A 25,486-nucleotide genomic window follows, 5' to 3' on the forward strand; every position below is an offset into this window, starting at 1 on the left:
AGCAGGTTCAAATGAAACACAGAGCCAAGGAATGACCTACCAAGGGTAAAAATGCATGCAGAAGGAGAGGGAAAGGAGCACAGAGATGATAGCCAGCAACAAGGACCAATGACTTTGGGAGAACTGGCAAACAAAATGGTGGTAGAGAATACAGCTTTTCCTTGGACTGAAAACATTTTTGGGAGCCAACAAGAACTGCCAAGGCAAAGTAATTGTGTAGATTGGGATCAGGGAGGGATTCCAGACACAGGTAACATGTAGCTGGAAATAATGAAAAATAAGTTTAATATTGGAAAGGAAAGAAGAAGGCAGAAAGTTAGAAAACACCATTTTAGACAGCTGTTGCCTCACAGTTTTAAAAATATTATAGTGATAACTCCAGCTCAGTAACTTGGGATTTAGGATAAGTATTTTTTAAGTTTCGTGGTGGGTTTGTGAATATTTTTCACATATCCTTTAAATTTTCCATTACATTTTTTTCCCAAGTGTACTTGTGTATCTACATCTCTTAGAAAAGACGTGAATGTTAGATGGTCATTTAACGTATCTGAAATGAAGCAGTTTTATTTTAATATGTCTGCATCAAGCTTTATGAAAAGCAGAAAAATTAAGATACATCTTTTTGGGAAAAACATTTAGATAGCTGAAGTTTATGACTAAGTCAAACTCACACCAAACAGAAATAGAGGTTCTAAAGCCATATGACTAATACCTTACTGCCCCTTCATATGGTTCCCTGCTCTACAAACACAACTCATCCTTCCCCTACCAGACCAGTCCTGCTCTAGAGCCTTCATGCCCTGGAGGAATCATGTTTACTTATCTACTCTTCTAGGATAGAATATATTTCTCCATGGACATCTCCTCATTTAAATGTAAGTTTTCAGTTTTCAAATCCTTTATTACCATGGGGTACCAATAGGATAATTAAGGGAATTAAGGAGGTCAGACTGGAATATGTATAATTTTATTTCTTCTAATGGAAGAAGCTGGGTCTTAGAGAAGGAGAAAGCAGGTTGATCACCTTTAAAACAGTTTGTTTTACATACTTGAGTGGCAAACTAACTTCAGTTTAGTTTGTTACCACGTTTTCTTCTTTTTCCTTAAATCATTTCTGCCTCTGTGAAGTTCCCCATTTAAAAGTATTTGTATTTCAGAAATCTTTGTGAAAGTTTCTGCTAAACTACAGCTAAATTCCAGACTGGAAGTTGGGCAATTTTTGAAAGCATATGACTAAGCTAGCAAATATAATATAGTTTAATGAACTAATTCAGTAGCTTTTTATTAATTACCTTAAAAATGTAGATTAAGCCTGAGTACTTCATACACATAATACATTAACTTTGTGATTCTATGGCTCTTCTGCAGAATTCTTAATCTTGATGTAATTGTATAAAGAACAACCTTTAAAAGAACCAGAATTATACTTACAGTTTACGTGTAATTTGATTTTTTGTCATGGAAGGAAGCTTTTTAATACAGCAATAGAAATGTAAATTAAAAATGCATTTAAATATGTTCCTGCATTTAACATGACTTTAACAATTCTGCCGGTCTCATGCACTTCAAGTAAAATTTTTTCTTTCGATTCAGAAATGTCATTAATGCATCAATAGAATATTTGTGGTGCCATCAGAATGAATGACATATCCTGGTAGTTATTTTAAATGTAAGAACAGAATGTATGTTCAGAAACAGCATTAAGAACAGCTCTGCTAAGTCCAAAAATCAGAGTAGATCATATGTTGCTGTATGACTTGGAAATATTTTAAATAATTAAAAGGCAGACTAAAGCTTTTATCAGTAAAAAGAAACATGAAATTAGATGGATGTAGCCTTTTGAACCCTTGTTTCTTCTAAAAATATTTTTACAATACTGCTCCTGGGGACTAAGTTCAGTGGGAAAGGATGTAAAGAGTACTCCACAGGCTTGAGCTCTCAGCTGCGCAGGAACATGTACAAAACAAGTTGCTGCAGTTAGAGGGAAATGAAATGCAGATTATATACTTAGCAGAAGCCTCCCAGCAGGAATGGTTAAGGGTACCATTTGTTCCAGAGAGACCCTAAGAGGTCTGGCTGCAGCTACAGCCTTAACGTTGCTAAGGGGACAGTGTTTGTCAAGCACTTTCTTTTGTTGCTAGAGTCTGTCGCCCTCCTCTACAGAGATCAGTTTCGCTTCCTTTACATGCAGAGCAGCTACACAAAAGTACTCAGTGCAATCTAGGGGTGGCAGCTTGAGCAAACCGGGTTACAAACAGGTGGGAGGGCAGAGAAGTGAGGCATGGAAGCAGAGAGTGCACTAAAGGCACTCTTTAGAGGGAGATGAAGAGTGAGAGTGAAGGAAGCTGTTTCATGGCAACAGCTTGACAAGGTTAGACAAGAACAGCAACTGTGGGTAGGTTTGGCCAGGGCTAGTCAATAAACCAGGACTGGCATACATGCTGTGGGTAACTAATGCTGTAAACCACCTTGTGAATCTCTTATCACTTCCCCTGCCTTGGGAGCATGATTAACTCCCTGTGCTGACACCACCACCTATGCATGCACCACTTTTCTGAGCTGCCTGGGCCACAGGGAAGAGAATCTCTCCCACTCTTGGATTCACAGTGCCAGTTGGTGAGCAACCAGCTTTAAGAACACTCTGACAGGAAAATTCCCGTACCATTCAAGCAATCTGAGATTTAAATGTTTTAATAACCAACACTGTGACAGCTTTAACTCTGCCTCTATGTGTGCTGTAGTTTTACAGCTCAGTCTCTGTTCACACCATTTGCAGTCTCTCCTCTCTATCAGATGAGGTTGTGACAGCAAGGTCATTTATTTTATGCTGGCATGAACCAGGCCAATAGGCTGTTAGCATCCAGGACCTTGTTCTTTCTAAAAATAGCCCTTCAGGAGAACTGGATCATATCTTTCAATCCCCTTTTAATATTTTAAGTATGAATAACGGAGATTGAATTTGATTTTGTTCCATGGTATTACCTTTGATGGCTTTTTGATGAAGACGATTTTTTCCATCAAAAAATTCAGCATGGCTTTCAGAATGGCCGGATGTTCATACTATGTATGTGCCTGTTTTTGTATCACTATTTTATACTATGGCTTCTCTAATTAGATGTTCACACAGCTATTCTGTAAGAAAGCACAGTAATCCCCATCTATTTGTGTATTGGGATAACTGTATGCTCTACCTGTCTTTGCACGAACACAGGGTTTTTTGTTGGAAATTTGCATTAAAATGTATGTTTTGTTTTTTAAGTGCAGCTGAATGGTTCATTTTTCATATTTTGCTGGAGTTGTGAAGGCCATTTGCTGGGCTTTGAGATTCCTAATGTTATTTCCCAAGTAGATTAGGCTTATGTGAACATGTTCTCTTTCTCAAATGCTTCTACCTAGGAAAACTGAGGGAAGCCTCTGCTTAGAAACAGCTGGTCAAGTTCATCAAGATCCCAGAAATATTTCAGTTCCTTCCAGTTTCAGGGAAACTAACTTCTGTGTAGAGGCAAGAAAATGAAACTAGTACCCTCATTTATAAAAGGTCAGGAGAACTGAGCAAATATGACAATTCATCATTTGTACCTTTCATTTGACAGCTTCTCAGCCTTTCAAACAGCTTGTGCAAAGCTCTGGAATAATTGCAATATATTCTGTTAACACAGAGTGCAGCAGAGGATAACATGGGGATAACCTAGAGATGTCCCCCTGGGGAGGGATGGAGATAAGAGGTACAGAGCTACATCTGCAGGACACCCATTTCATTAGTTCAGCTTCTCATGGAAAACCTGGCATGTCTGAATGGCTTGTGATGAATTTGGTGTATGACCTTTTTTGCGCATTTTTGGTTTACCATCTCTGTAGTTTGTGTGAGCACATGTGCTCAATGATTGGCGCATTTCTTCAGAATTGCATTTAATAGTCCTAGCTGTATTTTCAGGAGGTTTTGGTTTTGGGGCAGTGCAAGGCAACACAGTGAAATAATATTAACTTTGGTTGCTTGAGCCATTTAAGATTTTTATGAGTGCACCAGTAGGAGTCATTATTTTATTCATCCAGCTCTAAAATTTGCATGTGACTTACGGCTAACTGAACATCCACTAGAATGAATAGGCATCAAAAATCACATTTTTGTTTATGCTTTCAATTTTTATTTCTGTGGCAGATGCATTACCCATGGATTAACAATGTGAATCTGAACAAAAATCATTCCATTTTGATTTAGCTCACAGGACCTTTTCCAGCTGTATCCCAGTTGGAAATCCAACCTTGTGGAGTCCCAGATTTGGCAGAATGAAGGTGCTGCTGGAAACACTGTTTTCCAGTTTCTCAATCATTTATTCTTGAATATGAAGTTACACATTGAGTATTATTTGGCCAAATCATTTGCTTAAGAGTCTGTGTTTCTTTTCCAAGGAGTGGAGACTTGAGTGTCTCTGGTGTATCACTCTTACCACATGTAGCTCTGCAATTCCAGAGAGCAGAGGATTCAGGTTGTCTTTCATAGCTTTCAAAAACTATGAGAAGCTAAATAAGAGTCACAGGTTATTTACTGAGTGCCAAAAAACTTGATAATGCCAACCTTAATATTGAAAGGTCAGGTATTTAATATCCTAATAAAGAACACTGTGCATGCAAAACTAATCTGATTGCAAATCTGATTGGCAGTGCTCACAAAATTGCTGCCAAAAATCCTTACGGGAAGTTGTAAACTGATATTCCAAATCAATTAGGACACCGCACTGTATTATAATTCTTAGCCATCTTTTCATCTGCTGGAGTAATAATATCTTTGGAGACCTTTCTTGAAGATGTTTCAGAGGTCGTGTTTTCACTTCAACATTATAGATTAGAGATTTTGTCTATTCGTCTCTTCACTTCAACATTGCTGCACCAAGTTTTTTGCATTCCTATAAATAATCTGCAAGGAGAGAACACCCTGGAGCTGCATATCATTGTGCTTCTTGCTGGGACTTTTTTAAGGCTTCTGGTCAAAAAACCACAGTTTCAGTTTTGTGGGAGTTTTGATCCCTTCTTTAAAAATCTGTTTTCTTTCCAGATTGAAATACAACCAGAGAGAACTACGCAGGGAAGTGTAGCTGTATGCACCACAGTTTTGGAAAGCCCCATTAAGTGAAATTTCAACAAAAGACTGAGTTTTCTAACTGAAAGATTTTATATAGATAAGATCGAGATGCTTCATTTTAATGTCATTATTATGTTAAAATATAATATGAAGGAAAAAGTCTTGAGATTAAAAGTTTTTGTCTGAAATGCAAGACCTTGGATATACCTTTACCCCCTTCCCCAATGGCATTTCAGTGAAATCACTGTGTTACTGCAGAGTACCTACAGTTGAATGAAATGGCAACATTCCACTGAAAAATTTACGTGGAAATTCTCTTCCACTGTTTGTTCAATCATGAACTCACTTTGTTCACATCATGACAATTATAGATACCTTACCTGTCTGGCATCTTAACTAGCAGATTACTAATCTAGGGTTTTGACCTTTCTGGTTACTGATAGTCTCTGTTTTCTAATACTTCAGTTAGTCTTTTCATTCACACATGCCATGGCTTACATATATTCTAAGTTTTCATGAAGCACAGATTCTTAAATTATATCTGGTTTAATACTAAGATTATTAAGGCTAAGATAGAAGAGAAAATCCAAAAAGGTCTGGCAAGGACCAGGCCTTAAATGGACTTTAATGTATTTCTCCTCCTCGGCCACTCATGCTAAAGTTTCCAGCAGCTTTTGGTTTTAATTGCCAAAGTGGCTTCACATCAGTGAAGTGGGAGAAGTTTCTCCTGTGTAGGCAGTTTGTTGAAAAGTTTAGGGTTTATGGGATTAAATTTATCCTGTATCTGCCAGATAGCTGCATTGCTGTCAGCAAATCTCTTGTCAATATAGGTTCTTCCATTTGACAGAGAACTCTTGATAACCTGTAAATTGTTTGTACATTAAGGATTTATAAACTGAAGGTATGGAGTTGAGCTGTAGTCATGTTTGTGTGCAGCTGTGCTATTGTGCCAAGGGCACACTTGTGGGATCACATGTAAATGCTTCCAGCAGAATGAATTGCCCACTGGATTCAGTAGACAATTTCTGACACATCCAGAGTAACCGGCTGTGCTCCTTTTGTGCAGGGAATGGATGAAGCTACGGCTTACACAGTCTCAATTACACCATAGGAACAAAACTAAAATAGTTGAATTTTGGAAGTTTGTTCAAGATTTTTCCCTCCTGGTAACGTTAAAAAAAATGAGACTGCTATGGTGGTGGGCAGGAGTATCTGCTGTTTCAATAAAGCAAGAAATTTTAAACATGTACTTGTGAAACTTAAGCACAAATAGAACAGATTTGATTCAGCATAGCTCTGAAAAGTCGTGTTTTGGTTCCTTACACATACATTTCACACCATCTCTTTGTTGATGTGGAATCATGTTTATCCTGAAACTGTTTTTTCCAAACTGAGCTTTCATTACTTTTGGGGAAGTTATGTGTTTCTTTCATGATTTGAAAACCAAACCCCTGGACCAAGATTTACAGTCATAGTGTCACTAATTCACAAGCATAGGTTCATATCTCACCCCCAAAAAGAGTCTATCCAATGACATGAACTTCTGCATCCCATTATGGTAATTGCATTCATGAATCATGGAATCGTCATGACATGTGAGGCTCTCCAAAATTTTTGGATGACTTTTTAAACATCTCAAAAATTCTATGCTGGATTCTGTATGAGTGGATATCTGTGCCCTGGAAAGATTTGATGACATCTGACTGGTAGTTCCTTCATACTGGGGATGCTGCCAAAAGCAGGGAGAGAAGTAAAAAACAGAGCAGAGAAGAATAATAACTCTATGTACTTGATCCCACAGGAATCTTCATCCCTGTACTCAATACAGTAATATCATCAGAAAGATGACCATCTACACAAACTGTAAGGAAAGCTTTGGGGCTGCTTTCTATGAGCAGGAGAGCTGAGTAAAAGGCATGGAAGGAAGAGGAAAAACAGCAAATCATTAGGGTGTTTGAGGTAAATGTCAGTTGCTGGTACAGAGAAATATATTTGCCATTAAGCTCTGCTGACATTTTCTCTTTGAAGATCTTTTCTACAGTTGGTTCTGGTCTGGACATATGTCTGTCATTTGGGACTTGTGTTTTTCAAGACAGCCATTTTTCTCAGGCTGACTGTGCTTTTAAATGCCTCACTTTAAAGTTTGGGTTTTTTTCTCCTGAGGTGAAGAACAAATTTGAGAAAACACATTGATTTTTCTATATGACAAAAGATTTCTGAAGGCTGTGAGGCTGAAGGGGATTAATGCTTCCAGCATTAGAACGGTGACTAAACATTTGGCAGAAAGATGATAGTGATACAAAAGGTATTCCTCCTTACCATCTTGTGAAAATTTTCCTATGTTTGGCCAGTCTACCTATGCATGAAAAACCTGTTTGCATGTAGCAATGTGTTTATAGCTCCAAATGCTACCAGGACTTTCTGTCACAGTAACAGAATTTTATGCACATCCTACCTCCTGTACAAGATTACAATATAAAATCCATAATACAAGCTATCTGCTTGGCTGTTTTCTCTCTTAGTTGCAGGAGCCATGCATGGTTTGCCCCAGATGTTCTTCTGGATCCTTGTGGTAAACTCTGCAGGGCCTTGCAAAACCCTGTCCTCTTTGCTCACTGTGATGATCCTTTTGCCACTTCTAGGAGGTGAGGAAGAGAGGGTAGAAAAAGAATTTCCTGGCTGGGACAACAACTACAGAACTCCAGGGAAAGAGAGGCTGGTACAAGTGCAAGAGAGCTGAGGAAAGGCATGGAAGGGAGAGGAAGAACCTGTGGCCAATGGGACAGAGGAAGGAGTAGCAACAGAGGCTCCAACACCTCTTGACCTGCTCCAACAGCAGGTTGGAGCCTTCTTATATTGGTGACCCCAGAGCTGAATGGGGTATTCTAGGTTTGTTCTCCTGAGAGTGGAATAGAGGGGGAGAATCCACTCCCTTTAAACTTGCCTCCAAAAGACAGTTTCGGCATGATATTTTAAAAGAAAGGGGAAAGAATCCTGGAAAAGACAATCTGTAGAGGCAGTACTAGAGCTGCCACAAGCAGTTTTGTGCACTTATGGATGTGATTAGTTAATGTAATGAACCAAGCTGGTTTTATCATAAAATGTGAGTTAGAAATGGCTGAGGTCACTTGTTCAGCCCGGAGGAGACTGAGGGGAGATCTACTGCAGTTACAACTTCTTGTGAGGGGAAGAGGAGGGGCGGGCACTGATCTGTGCTCTCTGGTGCCAGTGACAGGACACGAGGGAATGGCCTGAAGCTGTCAGGGCAGGTTTAAGTGGGATATCAGGACAAGGTTCTTCCCCCAGAGGATGGTTGGACACTGGCTCAGGTTTCCCAGGTCAGTGGTCACAGCACCAAGCCTGGCAGAGCTCAGAAAGCTTTTTGGACAATGCTCTCAGGCACGTGGTGTGACTCTTGGTGTGTCTTGTGCAGAGCCAGGACTTGGACTCGATGATGCTTTTGGGTCGCTTCCAGCTCAGGTATTCTGTGAAGCAGAAGCGTGAAGCGCGGCTTTGCTGACACTCAGTGCCGTCAGAGCTTTGGGTTTTATTTCAGCCTCTCGCTTTGAGAAGGAAACCCAGGGAACAGCACCATGGAAAGCGGCGGAGCTTCCCTTGGCGGCCGCCTTTGCCCCGGGGCCCGTGAGGGGCTGAGGGCTGTCGGCGGCAGGGGCGGGGCCGGGCGGGGCCGGGCGGCGGCGGGCGGAGTGACGCGCCCCGGCCCCGCCCCGCTCACCTCCCGCCCCGCCCCTGCCGCCGCTCCCGCCTGGCAGCCGCGGCGCCCGGCAGCGCCTCTCCTGCGTGCGCTCCCTCCGCTTGGTACGGCCCACCCCGCCGGGGATCATGGCGATTGATGGTAAGTAGGCCAATAACGGGCTCCTCTCTCTCGCCCCGAACCGCTCCCCTCCCCCAGCCCCCTCCTCTCCCTCTCCTCCCCCGGGCACGGGGAGAGGGGCGGCTCCGGGGGGAGGGAGGGCTCCCACCGCGGCGGGAGGTGGGGGCGCACCGAAGCCGAGCGGGACCCCAGCCGAGGAGGGCGGCGGGAGGGCGCCTCCTCTGCTCCCCGTCCCCCTCGGCCCGGCTGCGGGGGCTACGGGTCAAGGGCTCTTTGATGATGGGGGAGAGGTGCGTGTGGTCCTCCCTCCTCCCGTCTCCGTGCCCGGGAGCCGGGCGGGGTAAATAAATCCTTGGCACGGTGGCCGGCATCCTTCCTTCTCCTCCTCCTCCTCCGCCGCCGCCTGCCCTGGGGATGCCGGGCGTGCACCCGTGGGCGTCGCGGAGGGGACCCGAGGAGGACGGAGCCGTCCATCCCCCGTGCCGCGAGCCGCCCTTGCTCAGGCGGGGGCGGGCGGCGCAGCCCCCGGCCGGGCTCTGCCGCCCCTGTCCCGGGCTGCCCGGGCCCCCGCATCCCAGCCGGGAAGGTCGGTGCCGGAGGTGCGCAGCCCTGTCCGCCCTCCCCGCAGGGACTTTGCCAACTGCTCTAAAACTCGTTGTCACTCTCCGGGCCCCGGAGTCTCTGAAAACTGAGTCCCCAGGCGAGGGATGCTCCCTGCTCGCCGCCGGTTGCTGGGCGCTAACAGGCTCCATGGGAGCTGCTGTCCGCAGATCTTTCTAGTCATCACTTAGAAACAACAACAAAGCAGCGAGATGTACTAGACACTTGTTGGGTTTGTTTGGAGATGCTCATCTTCAAAGGCAGGGCTTCTGAGCTTTGCTTTGAAACCTCTCCTCTCAACTCTGAGAGTAATTTTACACCTCGTTAAAAATCCTTAAAAAAACCCAAAAAACCAAACAGAACTTTATTTCTAGCCAGACAAGGACCTAAAGTATACAGCTTTCTCGGCCGAGGTGTTTCTTTCTGAAAGCATCTGTTGTTATAGCTTAAGGGATTTAGGAAAACAGTGGGTATGTGGGGGAAACAAACTGTTCTGGTTTGTTTCGCATGTGGGATGCTTCTCTGCTGTCAGTTTCCCTGGATTAGTAATTCAGGCCTCTGTAAGGAGAAGTTGCACTGATCAAGCAAAGCTGCGTGTTCACCCTGTCTTGGAAGCTGTGCACACCGGGAGTCTGAGCTGGCCAGCTTTGTGTTGGCTGGGTTCTTTTCTGCTGAAAAGTCCTCTTAATATTATCAAGAAGATAGAAAAAAAATTCTGCTGGGTCTGGATGTTTTACATAACTTGAGCTCAGAAAAAAAATTATCCTTCAAAATCCGTCTCTGTTTTCATTTTAGGCAGTATTATCCCAGAAATCTGTGAGGATCTGTTAGATCTGAAAATATTCACAATATGTGAAATTCATGTGTAATATTTTCAGGGGATTTAGGGTATTATTTCTTTAAAGTGAAAGCAAATAGCCATGGATGAATAAAGCAATCTAGCCTTTGAAAAGAATGCAACACTTCTTATTATGGCCAGACTTCAGAAATAGCTCAACTGTCCTGTAGATTCTTATTTGAAATATCCAAAATGGGACTTAAACTCCTGAGAAAATTTGGTGCATAGTTTATATTTAAATGTGAGGTGGGATTAAAAAACATTCCAGTCATGAAAGTGGTCTGCTGGGTTCTTCCTGAAGACAGCAAATACAATGTATTTTTCTGCTGTAGCCTGTAGCAGGCATGCCTCCTCCTCTTTGTTTTCAGCTGACTGGCTGATTGCTGTAGGGCTGTTGGTAGGTGTTACAATTTTTATTCCTTTCCTTGATGATCTCTCCCTCCTGTAGCGCAACTGTACCTTGCCTTGACTGTAATTTTTAGCAGTACTCTGTTCTGGCCAGCAGTTTAAAAATATGAGTTTGAGTTGAATATTAGCTCTTGAAGGCAGCATCAAACCATGGGATTTCTAGTCTAAACTATCAAAATACAGAATTTGCATTGTGTCAAACTAAATTTGTAAATGTATTTAAGTAAACAGAGAAAATACTTTGCTCAGTTTTAAGGACACTGCATTTGGCCAGATTTTTAATTTGTTTTCTTTGGTTTTGGTAGAAGCAAAGAAAATAAGCAAGATTGAAAACTTCTCTTTGAAGAATAAACATAAAATAGTTCAAAACTTCTTCAAAGCAGGACATAGTTGTGAAGAGTGCCCAAAATTAAAAGAGCTCAAATTAATATAGAAATTGTTAGCTGCTTTTGCCTTTAAAAGATTCTTAAAAATCTTTTGAAGTACCACTTCCAGTGTCATTTTTTTCAGCATACCAGCTTCCAGTGGTTCCAACACTAAACCCCAAAGTTTTTGTAAAAGTGAGGCGTTTTGTGTGAAGTGTTACAGAGAACCAGGGTGCCATGGCCAGGGACCCTTTTGGTCAATGTCAGTGGTTTGTTACGCTCACTGACAGACATTTAAAACACAAATAACTTCATGTAACCAAATTAACAGCCCTGATCTAGTGATTGCAGGAACTGTGACATCTTCGTCTTTAGAAAGTTCATGTCATGTTAAAACATGTTCCATTTGTATATCTTTATAAGGACATGCAGTTAGAGTTTGCAAGGGTCAGGTAATCTCAGATTTGTGAGGAAACAACAGACAGCAACTCTATTGGAAAAATTCTGGCTCAAATGAGTTTAAAGAATTGTATTTGCAGTTCTTAGTTTCTCTATAGTTATCCTCCAAAACACAATTAGTATTTACTAGGAGCTCTGTCTTATGATGCAGGGTTATTTATTGCTTAATATTTCTACTTTTTCATAGGGCAGGATTAAGATGAAGAGTATGAGAATGGGGAGCTGTTAAGTATGGTAGAGAGTAAGGCCAAACTGAAAGCAGTAGTAAAACCAGTCTGGTGGGCAGTCTGAGATTAAAATCTTCCCATCTACTCCTGCCCAAGCCTGGGATCTTGTGGCAGTTTGCTTGGAGTGGGGAAGAAAGTTGAGGATTGACTTCTGAGAATCGTTCAGCAGCACTGTGGTAATGTTCCTCATGGCAGAATCAACTTGGCTGCTCTATGCTGCTTCTCCTCTTTTGAGCAATACCAAAGCTTTGGTGCCTGCCTTAAGAGAAGTCTTTTGAATTGAGGTCTGGGTGAGGAACCGGCAATGGAAACCACACTGCATTGCATGGAGTGGGGGAGGCAAAGAAATGTTAGAGGTCACAGGTGGAATGTTTTATAACCTAAGGCAGAGTTGTGTCTCTTGTATATCTTCATGAATCTACTTTTACCAGATTTTTGAGCCACACTTGAACATGCTGTAATCTAGTGCAGGCTATATAAATTTACGTTTCTCAAGGAGGGGAGCACATCTGGAGATGAACTTTCTCAGACCGAGCAAAATGTTTTTGATTTTAAACTCTTTCATATGGTTTCCATTGTGAGGAGTTTAGTGCTAACAAATGAGAAGTAGCATTAAAGACAATAATGAGCTGTACAGATAAAAGGAATTTAGCAGAGAAGAATTACAGTGTGGTGTTGGTGTTGTCATCTAGTAAGTTACTGATAGAGTAATGAGACTAATGGACACAGCTTCCTCTATTTTCCCCCTGTGCTCCTATCAGATTAACACTTCTCCTTCTTGATGGTCAAGGTCTTCACCAAGTATATACCTTTTTTATAATTTCGTTCCTGAATGTCTGTGAAGTGTCCTGATCTCTCTGAGATTTCTGAGAAGATTGTCTCCTCCTTTTTCCCCACCTTCCAGCTGCTTGTTTCGCAGCAGGCAGCTGCACCTGTTTGTGCTGTGCAGGGATTTATTAGCTGGTGGGCTGTCCCTGTGCTCAGTGGGACTCGTGTTTCTGTTGTATTTGACTGCTGATTTTTATGAAATATTATGTTAGTTTAAAATTAAAATTAAAACTTTCTGACTATTTTGTCTTAAATGAGCCAGAGAATTTGTAAACAGTACAAGGATGAGGCAGGAAGTGAACTGTTTAATTATATAACCCTTATTTCCTTGGGAAACAAAAAAATTATGGAATGAACCTACTTTTTGTTTATGGATACAAAAAGAGAGAGTATTTAGAACACTGCTTCATATAGGTCACATGAAAACTATGCCTAGTTGCAGATTTCCAGAATCTAGAAAAGGAAACAACAGAGCAATGATCTGCTTACAGAGCTTAAGTAGGAGTATCATGTGTAGCTTGTAGGTTGAATCTGGCCTGGGGAACAGTTTTATCTTGACTTCCCAGTTACCTGGGCTGTGCAGGTGTCACTGCAGGCTGCACTAGAAGGGTGTAAGGTGACATGGACATCCTCAAGGTAGTGCTGACCTGAAATGTCAGTAGCGCTTCTGAATCCAAGTTGGTGTGGCCAGGGCAGGGGTTGAGCAGCATCATCAGTATTTAATGAAGCCTAAATATAAGAAGACATATTTTATACTTAGGCCCGCTTTTAAACACATTTGTCAACTGTGTGGTGGATCACATGTCAAGGTATCATATTGGATCAGCCACACAGGATTGTTTTAATGCTGCCTTGTGCTTATCCAGTGACTGGTGGAAACTTCAGTGAGTGTTGCCTGGTATTGTCATTGTAAGGATGATTGCCTGCGTTATTTGCTGATGACAGTGAAACCTTGTGCCACAGGCAAAATCACCAGTTTCCTGGTAGGATTGTCTTACACCATCATTGCTGCAGTATTGAATCTATTGAAATAAAGAAAGCTGGCAGGTCTCTTATCTTGTAGATAACAAAGGGGGCAGCTGTTTTTAAAAACCCCACCTAATCTCTAATGTTTTACAGACTTCTTTTTGACAAGTTCCCCGTGGGCTGAGATGAAGCTATCATACTTTATATAAGAACAGTTGATGTGTTCAGTGTGAAATTTTTCTTGAATTCTCCTAATTTTTAACGCCTAGCACTTCTGCAAATTGGAATTCTTGGCTTTCAAGATAGGCATGCAGGAAAGTAAACATGGGGTCATTACCTGATTAAGAATGTTTGCCTATGTTGCCATCCAAATACTGGGAACCTCTTAGAAAGGAAAGAGTTTTGCTGTCTTCCAGAGAACTTTCAACTGTTTTAACCACTAGGTCTTATTTTCTCTTCGGCCTAATTCAGTTATACCTCTTCCAGCTTTTGTAGTGACTGATGCAAGGGATTCACAGCTGATACTCTCAAACTTTTTCCTGAATATTGTCAGGTTCTGAACTGCATAAGGCCAAGGGTCCAGGTTGCATGTAAAAGTTGGAGTGGATTTCAAGTCATCAATTAATCACTGAACCTCCTAATTTTTGTATGTTTCACTCTTGGAGACGGGAGATGTTTCCTGATTTCTGTGTAAATCTGTTTGTAGAATAAGAAGGGGAAATTTTGGGAGGATTTTGAAAGTTAATTCTAAGACAGCAAGTGAGTGTTGAGTTTGTGAGCTAATTGGTCCCATACTGCACAGGAGAATAATCTTTGATATGAAAAGGGGTAAATTCAGTATGACTGACACATCTTATGGGTACTTTTGTTCTGTAGGCAAAAATAAGCAGTTTTCCTACCAAGTGGAATCTTTTGCAATACAGATTCTTCTTAGTAATTTCCTTTTGTATCACAAACTTACTGCATTATCTGAAATATTTGAAACTATTTCTATGAGTATATTTTTCTCCATAGATCATAGAGTCATTTTAAAAGAAGAAATGTTTCTCAGTTTACTTTCTGCTGTGAAACTTTGCTCTAGAGTAGTGATTAGTGTTGTTAATTAAAAACAGTAGGAATTTGCTAAAAGTCATACTAATTTTTCATCTTTTTTTTTCAGCTTTTGTTGCTGACATCCTCTTTTTTATTTCCTGAACATTTGATAGCATTGTACCTTGCTTGTCAATGTATGTTTAATATTTTTGTCATTTTCAGTGAAGTTGCTTTCGGGTTTTCTTTCTATTTTTCATAAAAGAAAATTATAGGTTTTAGTTTAGATTTGAGCCATTTATACTGTATGTTTCTATTGCTAGTTTTATTTACTGTATTTCTTCATTTTCACCAGTAAGACTTACCTGAAGAAGAACTTGACTGAGAACAAAGTGAAATAAAGAACTTACTAACATTATTTTAGTGCTAATTATATTTCACTCGTCAGAAGAGTAGGGAAAGAGAAATTTGTGATCATTATGGGTAGAAAGGAAGCAGAGATAATACTATTTTCATGATGAGAGGAGAAGGTCCCAAATAACCTCTCTACTTTATGACTTAGCTTAAAAAATTCCACCCCTTTTATCTGCTTCCATATAGATGCTTCCATTTATTTTAGTGTGGGTAGAATTGGATGCAAAATTTGTTTGAGAAACAGGAATGGCTATGCTGTTCTTTATCAGTTGTCACTGATTGCTAATTCATTGGTCAGTGTCATTGGTTCTGTTGATTACAAATATAATTTAAAAATTTCATTTTTTCCCATGAAAAAATGTTTTGATGTTTCCCATTACTTTTATAGTTGGATAACAAAACCCAAAATATTCTTAGGACAGGTAGATAACCTATCCTTAGGCTAAGAAATGACTAGATAGGGATCTTTTTAAATAGTGCAAGGAAAGAAGAATATTCTTTACAGTAAGAGTTTGAATCATAAAATCAGAACATAGATATCTGAGTTTTACTCTTCTGGTCTTGAACATGTCTGCTGCTAATTAAGTCTGATAGTTATTTTTCTTATTAGTGGGTTAGACAGTGAGTAATTGTTCTATATTCACCTGTTTAAGTCCACCATCTGTTGTGGGTTTTTTTTCAGGTCCAAGAGTCTTAGTCTATTAAATCACTCCTCATATGGAAACCATTTGTTTTTTAACATTTTTATTGACTTCTTTAGGGTCTTTCTCTGTGTCTTCTGTGGTTTTATTTTATTCTTTGAGGTTGTGGGACCAAGAGGAGACCAAAACTGCACAAAACGTAAAAGATGTAAACATATAAATGAGTATATATAATAGCAATTTTTTTTTTTACCTTGCTGTCTCTCTCCTTATAGATTCAGATGTCCTTTGGTTTTAATTTGCTTTTTGACTAGTTCTCAGCATTCAACTTTAAGCATTTCTATTATTTGTAGACTAAATTTGTGAAAAAGGATGCTAAAGGAACGCAGAGGTGATTTTACACCATGAGTGAGGATGGGCTAATGATTGTATGTAACCTTTTCAGGAAAAACGCTGATGGCAGCTGTAGGGTTGCTCCTGTGCAGAAGTCTTCAGCTTTGTTTATTTTCCATTACAGTTGACTGTCTGTTCATCCAAGCCCAGAATTCAGCTCATGACATGAGGCAATTTTTCAAGTAGATTTGTTGGTATATGCAACCCAGAAGTCTTTCATTATAATTCTTTTTAAATAAATGTGTAGCATGTTGTATGAAATCCTTAACATAAGAATGGTTTTCCTGGGTCTCTTGCATTCCTAGCAGAAGCATTAGTGTTTCCATGTTTTCCATGTTCAATGTAACTGGAAGTTACATTAACATTGTTGTTACATTAACATTGTGTTGGACTTTTTCACATGTATCCTGTTTTATGTTTCTACACTGTAGCACCCTGTTCCTGCTACTCAGCCTGCTCAGTGTTGTTGTTCCATGCTGGAATGTCGTGGGTTTGGCAAGGGAAAAAATAGTTGTCTATTGTTGAATAAAATGTTAAGTAAACGTTTGTTGAGTGTGATCCAAACTTATGAAAATGCTAATTAAAAAACAATTCTCAGCAGGAAAGTAATTTATCATGTAAAAAGTGCATCCGAAAAATTACACCTGCTGACAAAAGGCTTTTGTGATACGGTGTAATGTTCTGCTGCAGCTACCAACGTGGATTTTTTTCTGAAGAATAATGAATTTTATATGCAGCAGCCTAAGTTGCATCACAGTTTTGGTGCTGGAACTGGGACTGTGCACCATGTTTGTGGGTGGATGGAATGTACTCTGGCTGAGTTTATGGACGACACCAGGGAAGGAGTAGTTAATAAGCTGGAGGGCAGGGCTGGCAAGCACACAGCAAGCTCAGAGTGGGCTGAAGGATCCTCAGAAGCTTGCACTAGGACAGGTGAAGTCCGAGCCCTGCACTAGCAGCTGCAGGCAGGCTGGCTGGGAGCACCTCTGAGCAAAGAGACCTGAGGATCCCGCTGAGCAGCGAGCTGAACATGGACCAGCCACGTGTCTGTGGCCTGGATCCAGCTGTGTTAATCCAGCATGAGAGGCTGACAAACTGGGAGACCTCAGAACAGTGCCACTAAGCTGGGAGGGAACTTAGAGTACCTGGCACATGAGGAGAGGCTTAGGAAATACATTTGTGTAGCCTGGGGAGATCTGACAGGCAGTCTTGCAGCCTTTCATTGTGTCTGAGAGATGGACATGGGTTCTTCAGCTGCCCAATGAAAGCATGTGGGCAGTGGGTGTGAGCTACATCAAGGGGAGTCCTGGCTGGCTGCTAGGGAGAGGTGCTCGCAGTGACAGGGGTGACACCTTCCCCCTGAGAAGCACTGGTACCCCAGAGGCCCTGGAACTGTGGTTGTTGCAGAACATGGCTCGTTGAGGCTCAGAGGAGCTTTCTCTAACACTGGTGCTGGTCTGAAGTCTTTGAGAACACCAGATGTCATTCATTCCCAACCCACAGCACTCTATGATAATGCCTGTACTAGATTTTCTTGACCATTATTATCAGCATCTAGTGGTGAAGTTCCAGCTAAACTCTGAGCATAGTAGACCTTTGAATCTTGAATTGTACTAGAAAGACATAAAATTTTGAGTTAATGCAAAATTCAGTATTCATTTTTGATGTACATCTTTTCATCTTGTTGCTGCCATAGTCATTTTAGCAAATAGAGACTTGGTATACAAAACCTTTGTCTTTAATTAAAGAAAATTAAAATTAAAAGAAAATTAAACTTCATCAGCTGCCTCTGGAAAACATCTGGCCATTCTTTTTGTGTTAAATGTTTGAATGATTTAGATTTTTAGGACTACTAGGTGGATCTTCTTGCTCAAGAAAATGAAAGTGTTTTGTTGAATGAGGAGTTCTAAAATTATTTGATCTTTCATTAGTTTTCATTTTACTTCCATTGTCTGACATTATGAAAAGCTCTGTGTACCCAAGTGGGTTTGTTTCTCTTCTCAGATTACATTTTGGACAGAGTATTATGTAGTTTTATATGCAAACTCACTCAAAACCTTAAAATCTTAAATAGGAGATTATGTTCCTAGTCAAGATGGAATTGAACTAATAATAATTTGTGTCTAAATCAAGCATAAATTTTAATTAACCATAACATTATGGTGAACTAATGCTATACTATGATAAATTACCTAAAAATAATATTTAAAGAATAAATTGAAGTGTGTCATGCCACTGAACCTTTGGGATTTGTGGGCTAACCAACACAAACCCACTATTTTCAGACTGAAATGCTAAATTAATTAAATAATTAATGGTTGGCATCTTGCTGTCATGCAAAATGTTTCCATATTTTCAGTTTGTTTTTTTCAGTAACTAGTTTACTAAAAGCTGAGAGAATTCTTGGGAGTTATAAAGATGGAAAAACTTGGGTTTATTTGTTAATCCATGAATAATAGCAAGGTGTGAATTATGTATTAGTTCCACAGTTCTGAGGGCCACAGGGAAAGAGAAGAAGCAGTCCAAGTCAATTGAGGATAAAATTTCACATCTTTAATACGTTAATTTAAAATATAAAAGATACTTTCTTTAACTTTTATATCATTTGATGTATTTTTATTTAATGGTTGATTTCCATCCAAAAGCAGTTTGGAAAAAAAGTAATAAATGAATCACCTATTAAAAAAAGAAATAGCATTCCAGCATTTTCTAGGAAAATGAAAAGGAATAAAATCCTGACTGTATGCTTGTTAAATGGTATGAATTTATTTTGCAACCTTGTGGTCAATAAAAAACAACATGTTGATTAATGTAAATGCTTTATTTGGTGGAACACCATCTTACATTAGAGGTTGAATGTTTGAGTAAAGACCTCTTGCATTATAAAACAATAGGTAGCAATGTGGAATCCGAATCTAGAATTAGTATTTTGTGATACCATTTCAAACTGGTTGATTTCACTGAGAGCAATGAATATAATTAAAATCTATTGCTGCTCTCTTATCTCAGTGAGTTTTAGGTGAATCCTTATTTTTAACTGTCTGGCATCTGTGTAATGAAAAATAATTTTATTTTTTGCCATAATTTTTATTTTTTCTTCAGTGCCGAATTTAAAACTAACAGGGCAAAAATTCTAGGGAGAAGACTTTCAGTCACTCTTCTGCTTTATCCTTTGTCCCCTAAAGATGATTGCAATGACTTTAAAGCAGATTGTAATCTTCTCCCTCTGTCTGGTTTTGGGGTTTTTTTGAGTTTTCTAATGCCTTGTTACTATAAAAGCGGATTATATTTTTAATTTAGTTTTTCTTATGTTTTCCTGTCAAAATCCTTTCTGAATGAAAGTTATGTTGCCTAGCTTCTAGGATGCACCGAAAAGAGGGAATTAGATTGCTATCACAACGGGATTTTGTAAGGGTGATGACTCTACAAAACTCCTGGGATCCTCAGACTCACTGATACTTAATTTCCCATTCAAGAGTATATTTGAAGCTTGTATTTCATATTGCTGAGTGTGTTGACATAGAATGAGGATTCTTTTTACTTTCACAGACATTTAATTTTATTTTAGAAGAGTTACATTTTATTCCATTTATTTGATCCTTTTTATCCTTTCTCACTCCAATATATGGATTTCCTACAGTTATTTCTTTAAAGTGTAAATTTATATAGAAATATAGATATTTTTCTAAAGCTTTACAATACCATCTGCTAGTGTTACCAGTTAAGAGTTTGAAGTATTGGTTGATATAATTACATGCTGTATTGTATGTCATAATTAAGTTATTATGGAATGGAGGAGAGTAGTAAGTGCTGTATAATGTATTTCCATATTTTTGAGATGGGGAGAATTTTGTTACCTAAAGCTTGTTTTAGTGCATTTTGAAGTATCTGGAGCCAAGGAGTTATTAATGGACATGAAATAAATGTTTTGTGAGGTTTTGAAACTCTGTTTTGTATTTTCATGAGATTGCAGAGAACTGGGTATGAAATCCCAGACAATTCCCCTCAGTTCTGTATTTGCATCCATGCACTCTTGTTGTCAGTGGAAAAAGGCTGAGTCGGTTAGGGTGTACTTAAGAGAAGCCATAGCTTGATGTAGTTTGGAATTTTAAGGTTTGATTATGGGGCATATAACTCCAAAATATTTCTATTTTAGATATTAAATGTGTTGGTGTTTTGTTTACAAGCTGTAATTCCAATTAAAATGGTCTTTATATAAATGTGAAAAAAGCGTAGTATTTCTAGCAACAATTTTATTATTCTTGAATAAATATCTCAAGGTCTATACAGCTGATTTTTTAATTTTAAAAATATCTAAAGGAGAAATTCTGGGCAAACCAAGTATTTGTTAATAGGGTTGTTTTTTAGGCTTTTGTTTGTTTGTTTGTTTTTTAACGTGGAAGGTAATCATAATGTTATTTCGGCATTTTGTTCTATTGGAATGTTTTTTATATTTTCTCAATTCTTCCATAGATGCCATTCTATAGGGTAATTCTCTCCAGGAAATTATGTTTATACTTGGGAAATATTAGTGTGGCTTCAGTTAAGGTTCTTGCTTTTATAATTTTATCTGTATAAATTCAGTGTAAAGCTCTTCAAACTGTACCACCATTAGCAATATTAAGCCAAATATACATTTATTGTTTTTTCCAAAGGATTTAATGTATAATTTGAAAATTTGTCAAGGCAATCTTCTGCACTTTTATTAATTGACAGAGTTTTGGAACTTTCTTTTTCACTATTTATAAGCCTTATAAAGAAATGAAATACATTTCATTTGTTACTGTGTTCTAATGGTGTATTTCCACACAGGTGGAGAACGAACTTGTGGTGTACATGAACTGATCTGCATCAGAAAAGGTAAGCAATAATTTGTGAAAGTGAACTCCTTAGCTTGTGAATATTCCTGGTAAGAAATCTGCTGCCCAGTGTTATGGTCTGACTTTTTGTGGATCTTAGTGCTGCATTTTTGTGTTGCAGAATCATTTGATACTGACAATGTCAATAGGAAAAAATAGTGAAATTATAAAATAAAATTTGATTTTTCACAAGAGGGAAAAATGTGCTCTTCCAAAATTCACTGAGTTACATGGAATTTGTTAATATTGTTTTGCTGTGATGGGTAACCATGGAAACTTTAATCTTCACTTTATCCAGATATTTGTATGATTTTATGATTTTCATTATTAATGGAAAGTTGTGAGGATCTTTTAAAAAACTGATGTAATGAACTGTCAATCTCTGCCTCTGATTTCAGGTGAGATCCTAATGACTCAAACTTCTTTGCTGACAGCTGCAGCAATAGTGAGACCAGCAGCTGAGAGAGCACAGAGCAGAGCTGTGCTCCAGGGAAGGCTCTTACAGCTCAAAGCTGAGCTACAGTGACTGAAGTTGGAGCTCAACAGAACAGCTCAGCTGATGTAAAGGCCAGATACACTTTTCTGTCCCTTCTGGCAGCCCTGTGCTCCCTCCTGCAGCATTGCTGTTGAATTTCTGTCTTCTCATCTGAAAGCTAAGCCAAAAAAAAAAGGTTTCTTCAAGGATTAGTTCCTTGAATTGAGTCTGGGTTAGGTCAGAAGAGTCTCAGTGCTTTCAAAAGGAAGGAGTAAAAAAATGTGGTGGGAGAGGAGTAAAACTGCAAGACTCTTTTGACAACAACTTAGTCTCAGACTGCCTCTGTAGTATTGTCAAACCACATCATACTCTGTGGGAAGAAATCTTGTTTGTCCTCTTCGTTTCCATTGCATTCACTGAGACATTTTGGTAAAATTGTTTGGCTTTGTTGAAACATATATTTAAAAATGCCTAACCTCAGAATTAAATCTACCAGTTAAGGTCAGAATAGCTTTATGGTCACAAGTAATCTTTTCCAAGTATCTGTTGAAAGAATTTTTGAGTGTGTATGTGTTACAGTTCTGTAATTAAGAACATTTCTCCACTTCTCGAAACTGTGAATGATTTAGATCTTGCTTTTATAAATTTCTTTCCCATTTTGGAGGGGAAGTGATTTTTTTCTTTTTATTGCTGTCTCTCTTTTTCCGTTGACAGATAAGGTGGTACACACAGTGCTCTGTATTCCTTCTGTAATAGCTGCTATTTATCTTTCTGAATTGGGAAACTCATTGGAATTTCAGAAAGCCTTCTGATGAACTTTCAAGAGCTGTTAATCTTGCTAATCCTTATTTATTTTAGGATACTGTACTGATTTTAAGAAAAACAAATTTATCATCTTCTTGGAGACAGTGCTGTATGGTTTTAATGTTAATTGCTGGGAAGTTAAATTGAAAAGATGTGTTGTTTGTTTTTTTAAGATTTTGTGTTATATTTGAGCATTGAATTCTAAGCTCTGTTAGCCATTGATACAATAAATTAAATAAAAATAGCATAGAACTTGTGTTTTAGTATTGGTGGTTATAAATTAGGCTAGGGGTAAGTGTGATTAAAAGAGAAATATCCTTTAAGTGCTATTTATACTTGCATTATGTTGGGTTCCTTTTTAGGTCATATGAGTTTCCATGTACATTCTAACCTTGTGTGTCCCCGTGTTACTGAAAAATTTCTCCTTATGGTACACAGATTTGGTGGATTCCTGTCTGTCTTCACTCCTTACTTGAAGTGCACCTTTAAAGCAGGAGGAGATTGCCATTGTACTGCAAATCTTCCAGTCATGTGGACTTTTGGTTACTTTACACCTTCTGATGCACATTCAAGATGCTTTTTATTGTCTGAGCAAGGCTCCTAAGGATTACTTTATTTGCCAGTTGCCCAGCCCTGCTTGCTTACCAGGATGAGATTGCAGGCTCAAGATCTCTATTGACATCCTCAGAATAGGAAGGCATTTCCAAGCTGAGTGTTCCTGGCTGCCAGCAGTCTCAAGCTGGTCAAATCAGACCTTCCAGCTTTGTCCTTAATGTCACTGAGTGCTCATGTCAAGCTTATACAGGATGGAGTTTCCCATCTCTTGGCTGTGCCCTGAAAGCTAAGCTGTTTTTTGGTCTGTGAGCTCACAGGAGAAGTTGAATGGGCAGATTAAGTGTTCACACTGACACATGGGTAATTCCCTGCATTCTTGTCTGGTGCTGGGTAAGGTTGCAGTGTGCCCTTCTCCTTTTTCTCTGGTGTCTGTGTGACTGTGGCACCAGGAGAGGACATTCCAGCACTCCTGGCATTCATCCCCTCCCTCATTTTCATCGACTGCTGTCTGTGAGGCTTTGAGAGCTGATGGTGTTTGACAAAATGGTTCTCCATTTGCTATTTGCCTGAAAGCCTCTCGTGCTTTCTGCTAGGGGATGGTGGGTGACTGTGACTGGAGTTAGAATGTCTGTGTGGAACCTCTGAAAGAAACATTAGTAGTAAATAGCCTGCATTAAGGAACTGGAGTTTTGCAGTGTACATTTGTGCTTTGCTTGTCTGTCCATCTTTCTTACAGTGCTTCCAAGTACATGGCTGTTGAGAAGCAACTAATAGGATAAACAGTGATGTTCCATCTTTTTTTTCCTGCACTGAATAGGGAAAAGGGGAAAGTAAGCATGCAAGTAAGCATGTGTCTTCTATGAATAATACATGGGAAAACTTTCCGGTTTCAAGTGATGGAATGTAATTACAATTTATATGGGGATTATATGACTTGAAGAACACCTATTGCTGGTGGTTAATTTTTCTTTCTAGTCAGTGAAGTAATGCATTCCTAAATTGTCTTTTTCTTGCCTGCCCTTTCATTTTTTTGCTAGGAAAATAGGAACCTTGGAGTATCAGGTGATGAAATGTGGAAAGGGACCAGAAAGGTCTTCAAAGCTGTGACTACACAATTTAGCTCAAATAACATAATGAAAACTTCTTAGCTGTAGTTGAAGGCATAGCTTAAAAGCAAAACCTAAGCCTTAAAAAGGAAATGTCTGCTCTAAGATTATTCAGCTGTAAAAATGAAATATCTTGAAACCTCAAATTTGCTGGTTTTTAGGTTTTGTATTTCTCAGATTATATCAGTTTAAATGATAGACTCAGAGGTGTGCAAGTACCAGTTATAACGTTCATTGAATATCTGAGATTATGTCAGTTCTATTGCAAATATGATCCCAGTATGGTATTGATACATCTTTGGTTTGCTATCCAAAGATGCAGCCATTGTCTGGCACAGGCCTCCTCCTCCTGTGCCACATTAATGTTCCTACAGTTTTGTAGTTGCCCAAGAGAGACTGTGGTGGGTTCCCCTCTATGCTGCCCAAGAAGGATTGCAGTACTTTTATAGGGTTTTTTACTTGGTTTCCTTTTAGCAAGTTCATACATTTTTGAGAAGAATCTGCAAAAAGCTGATCAGGAGTAAGGAGACTAATAGGCTTTTCTGGAAAGCCTTAAAAACTAATTCTTATGTATTTTTAAAGAGGCTTCCTCTAAATGCATAAATATAGGGAGCGTGTGTCCTGAAAATGGGAGTATTTTGTGGCTGTTATGTAACATCTAATAGCTACAAAATACTGAACAAATCACTTTACAGCTTGTAAAAAGAACTTTAAAGATGGTCAGCTATTAGGGAATCACTTCAATATGTGCCTCCTATGTTTAACATAGTCAAGTAGTTGAAGTGTTTGTGTGGTTTTATATTTACAAATTATTGAAATCTGAAAATTGGAAAAAATAAAAAAAATAGATTCTTGCTTTTATTATAAATGAGCATCTTATTTACTTCTATTATTTAATGCAAGTTTGTGTTCACACATTTATTTAGTGTCTGACAGTACAAATTGAAGACTTGGCTGTGGAAAGAAGAGTCCTGCTTAGTTTTTGACAGTGGAAGGTGACTGAGTTTCTCTGAAATGACTCAGTTAACAGTTTGTCTTTTTGCGGGATATCTTCCTAGTATCCAGCTGTTTTTGAGAGAGTCAGGATAAAATAGTGTAAGTTGTTCCCCTGGTTATTTGCTATGGAAATAAAAGAATTCAGGGAACTTGAGATTAGACTTGAGAACAATATATCTTTTTTAGCTGTATAGTGCAGATGCAAGTCTAACTTGGAATTAGCTGTTGTTAGATTTAGTAATGTTTTAATTAAGGCTGTTTAAGGTTCTCTTTGTACAAACAAGACAGATTTGTGATGAGTGTTTACGATATTGAGCTATAAGTGAAGAAACTCCTCTTTAATATATTCTGTTATGTATTCATTGTGTGACATGGAAGTGACATTAAATGAGAAAATATATATGGCCATATTATTTTTAGGTTTCTTTCACCCAACATTTTTCACTTGTTTATTTTTGAAGTAGTGCAAAGTGATATTTCTAACTCAGCAGTGTGTTTTGTATTTAATTCATGGAAATGTAGATGGAGTATCCAAGTAAGGGCTGAGTTGCACAGAAGTTTAAAAATTATTTTTAAGCCCTTTTTTCTTTTGCAAGATGTTCTTTCCT

General features: G+C 39.0%; 1 protein-coding gene across 3 annotated transcripts in view; it reads left to right on the forward strand.

Annotated features, from left to right (window-relative positions):
* The first annotated feature begins 859 nt into the window (after positions 1 to 859).
* Positions 860 to 25,486, forward strand: part of SYT14 (synaptotagmin 14) — a 96,675-nt gene continuing 72,048 nt past the window's right edge. The window contains exons 1-2 of one of the 3 annotated variants that reach the window (XM_054629880.2): positions 860 to 875; positions 20,896 to 20,943. Coding sequence is in view for 1 of the 3 variants with exons in the window: in XM_054629879.2 (XP_054485854.2) it covers positions 8,924 to 8,936; positions 20,896 to 20,943 (61 nt within the window). In the remaining 2 variants the exon portion in view is untranslated. Of the gene's footprint in view, positions 876 to 8,807; positions 8,937 to 20,895; positions 20,944 to 25,486 lie in introns of those variants that run through there. The other 2 variants (XM_054629879.2, XM_077175868.1) reach the window with 2 other exon arrangements.

This window comes from Agelaius phoeniceus, chromosome 3 (assembly GCF_051311805.1).
Source record: "Agelaius phoeniceus isolate bAgePho1 chromosome 3, bAgePho1.hap1, whole genome shotgun sequence".
NCBI lineage: Eukaryota > Metazoa > Chordata > Aves > Passeriformes > Icteridae > Agelaius > Agelaius phoeniceus.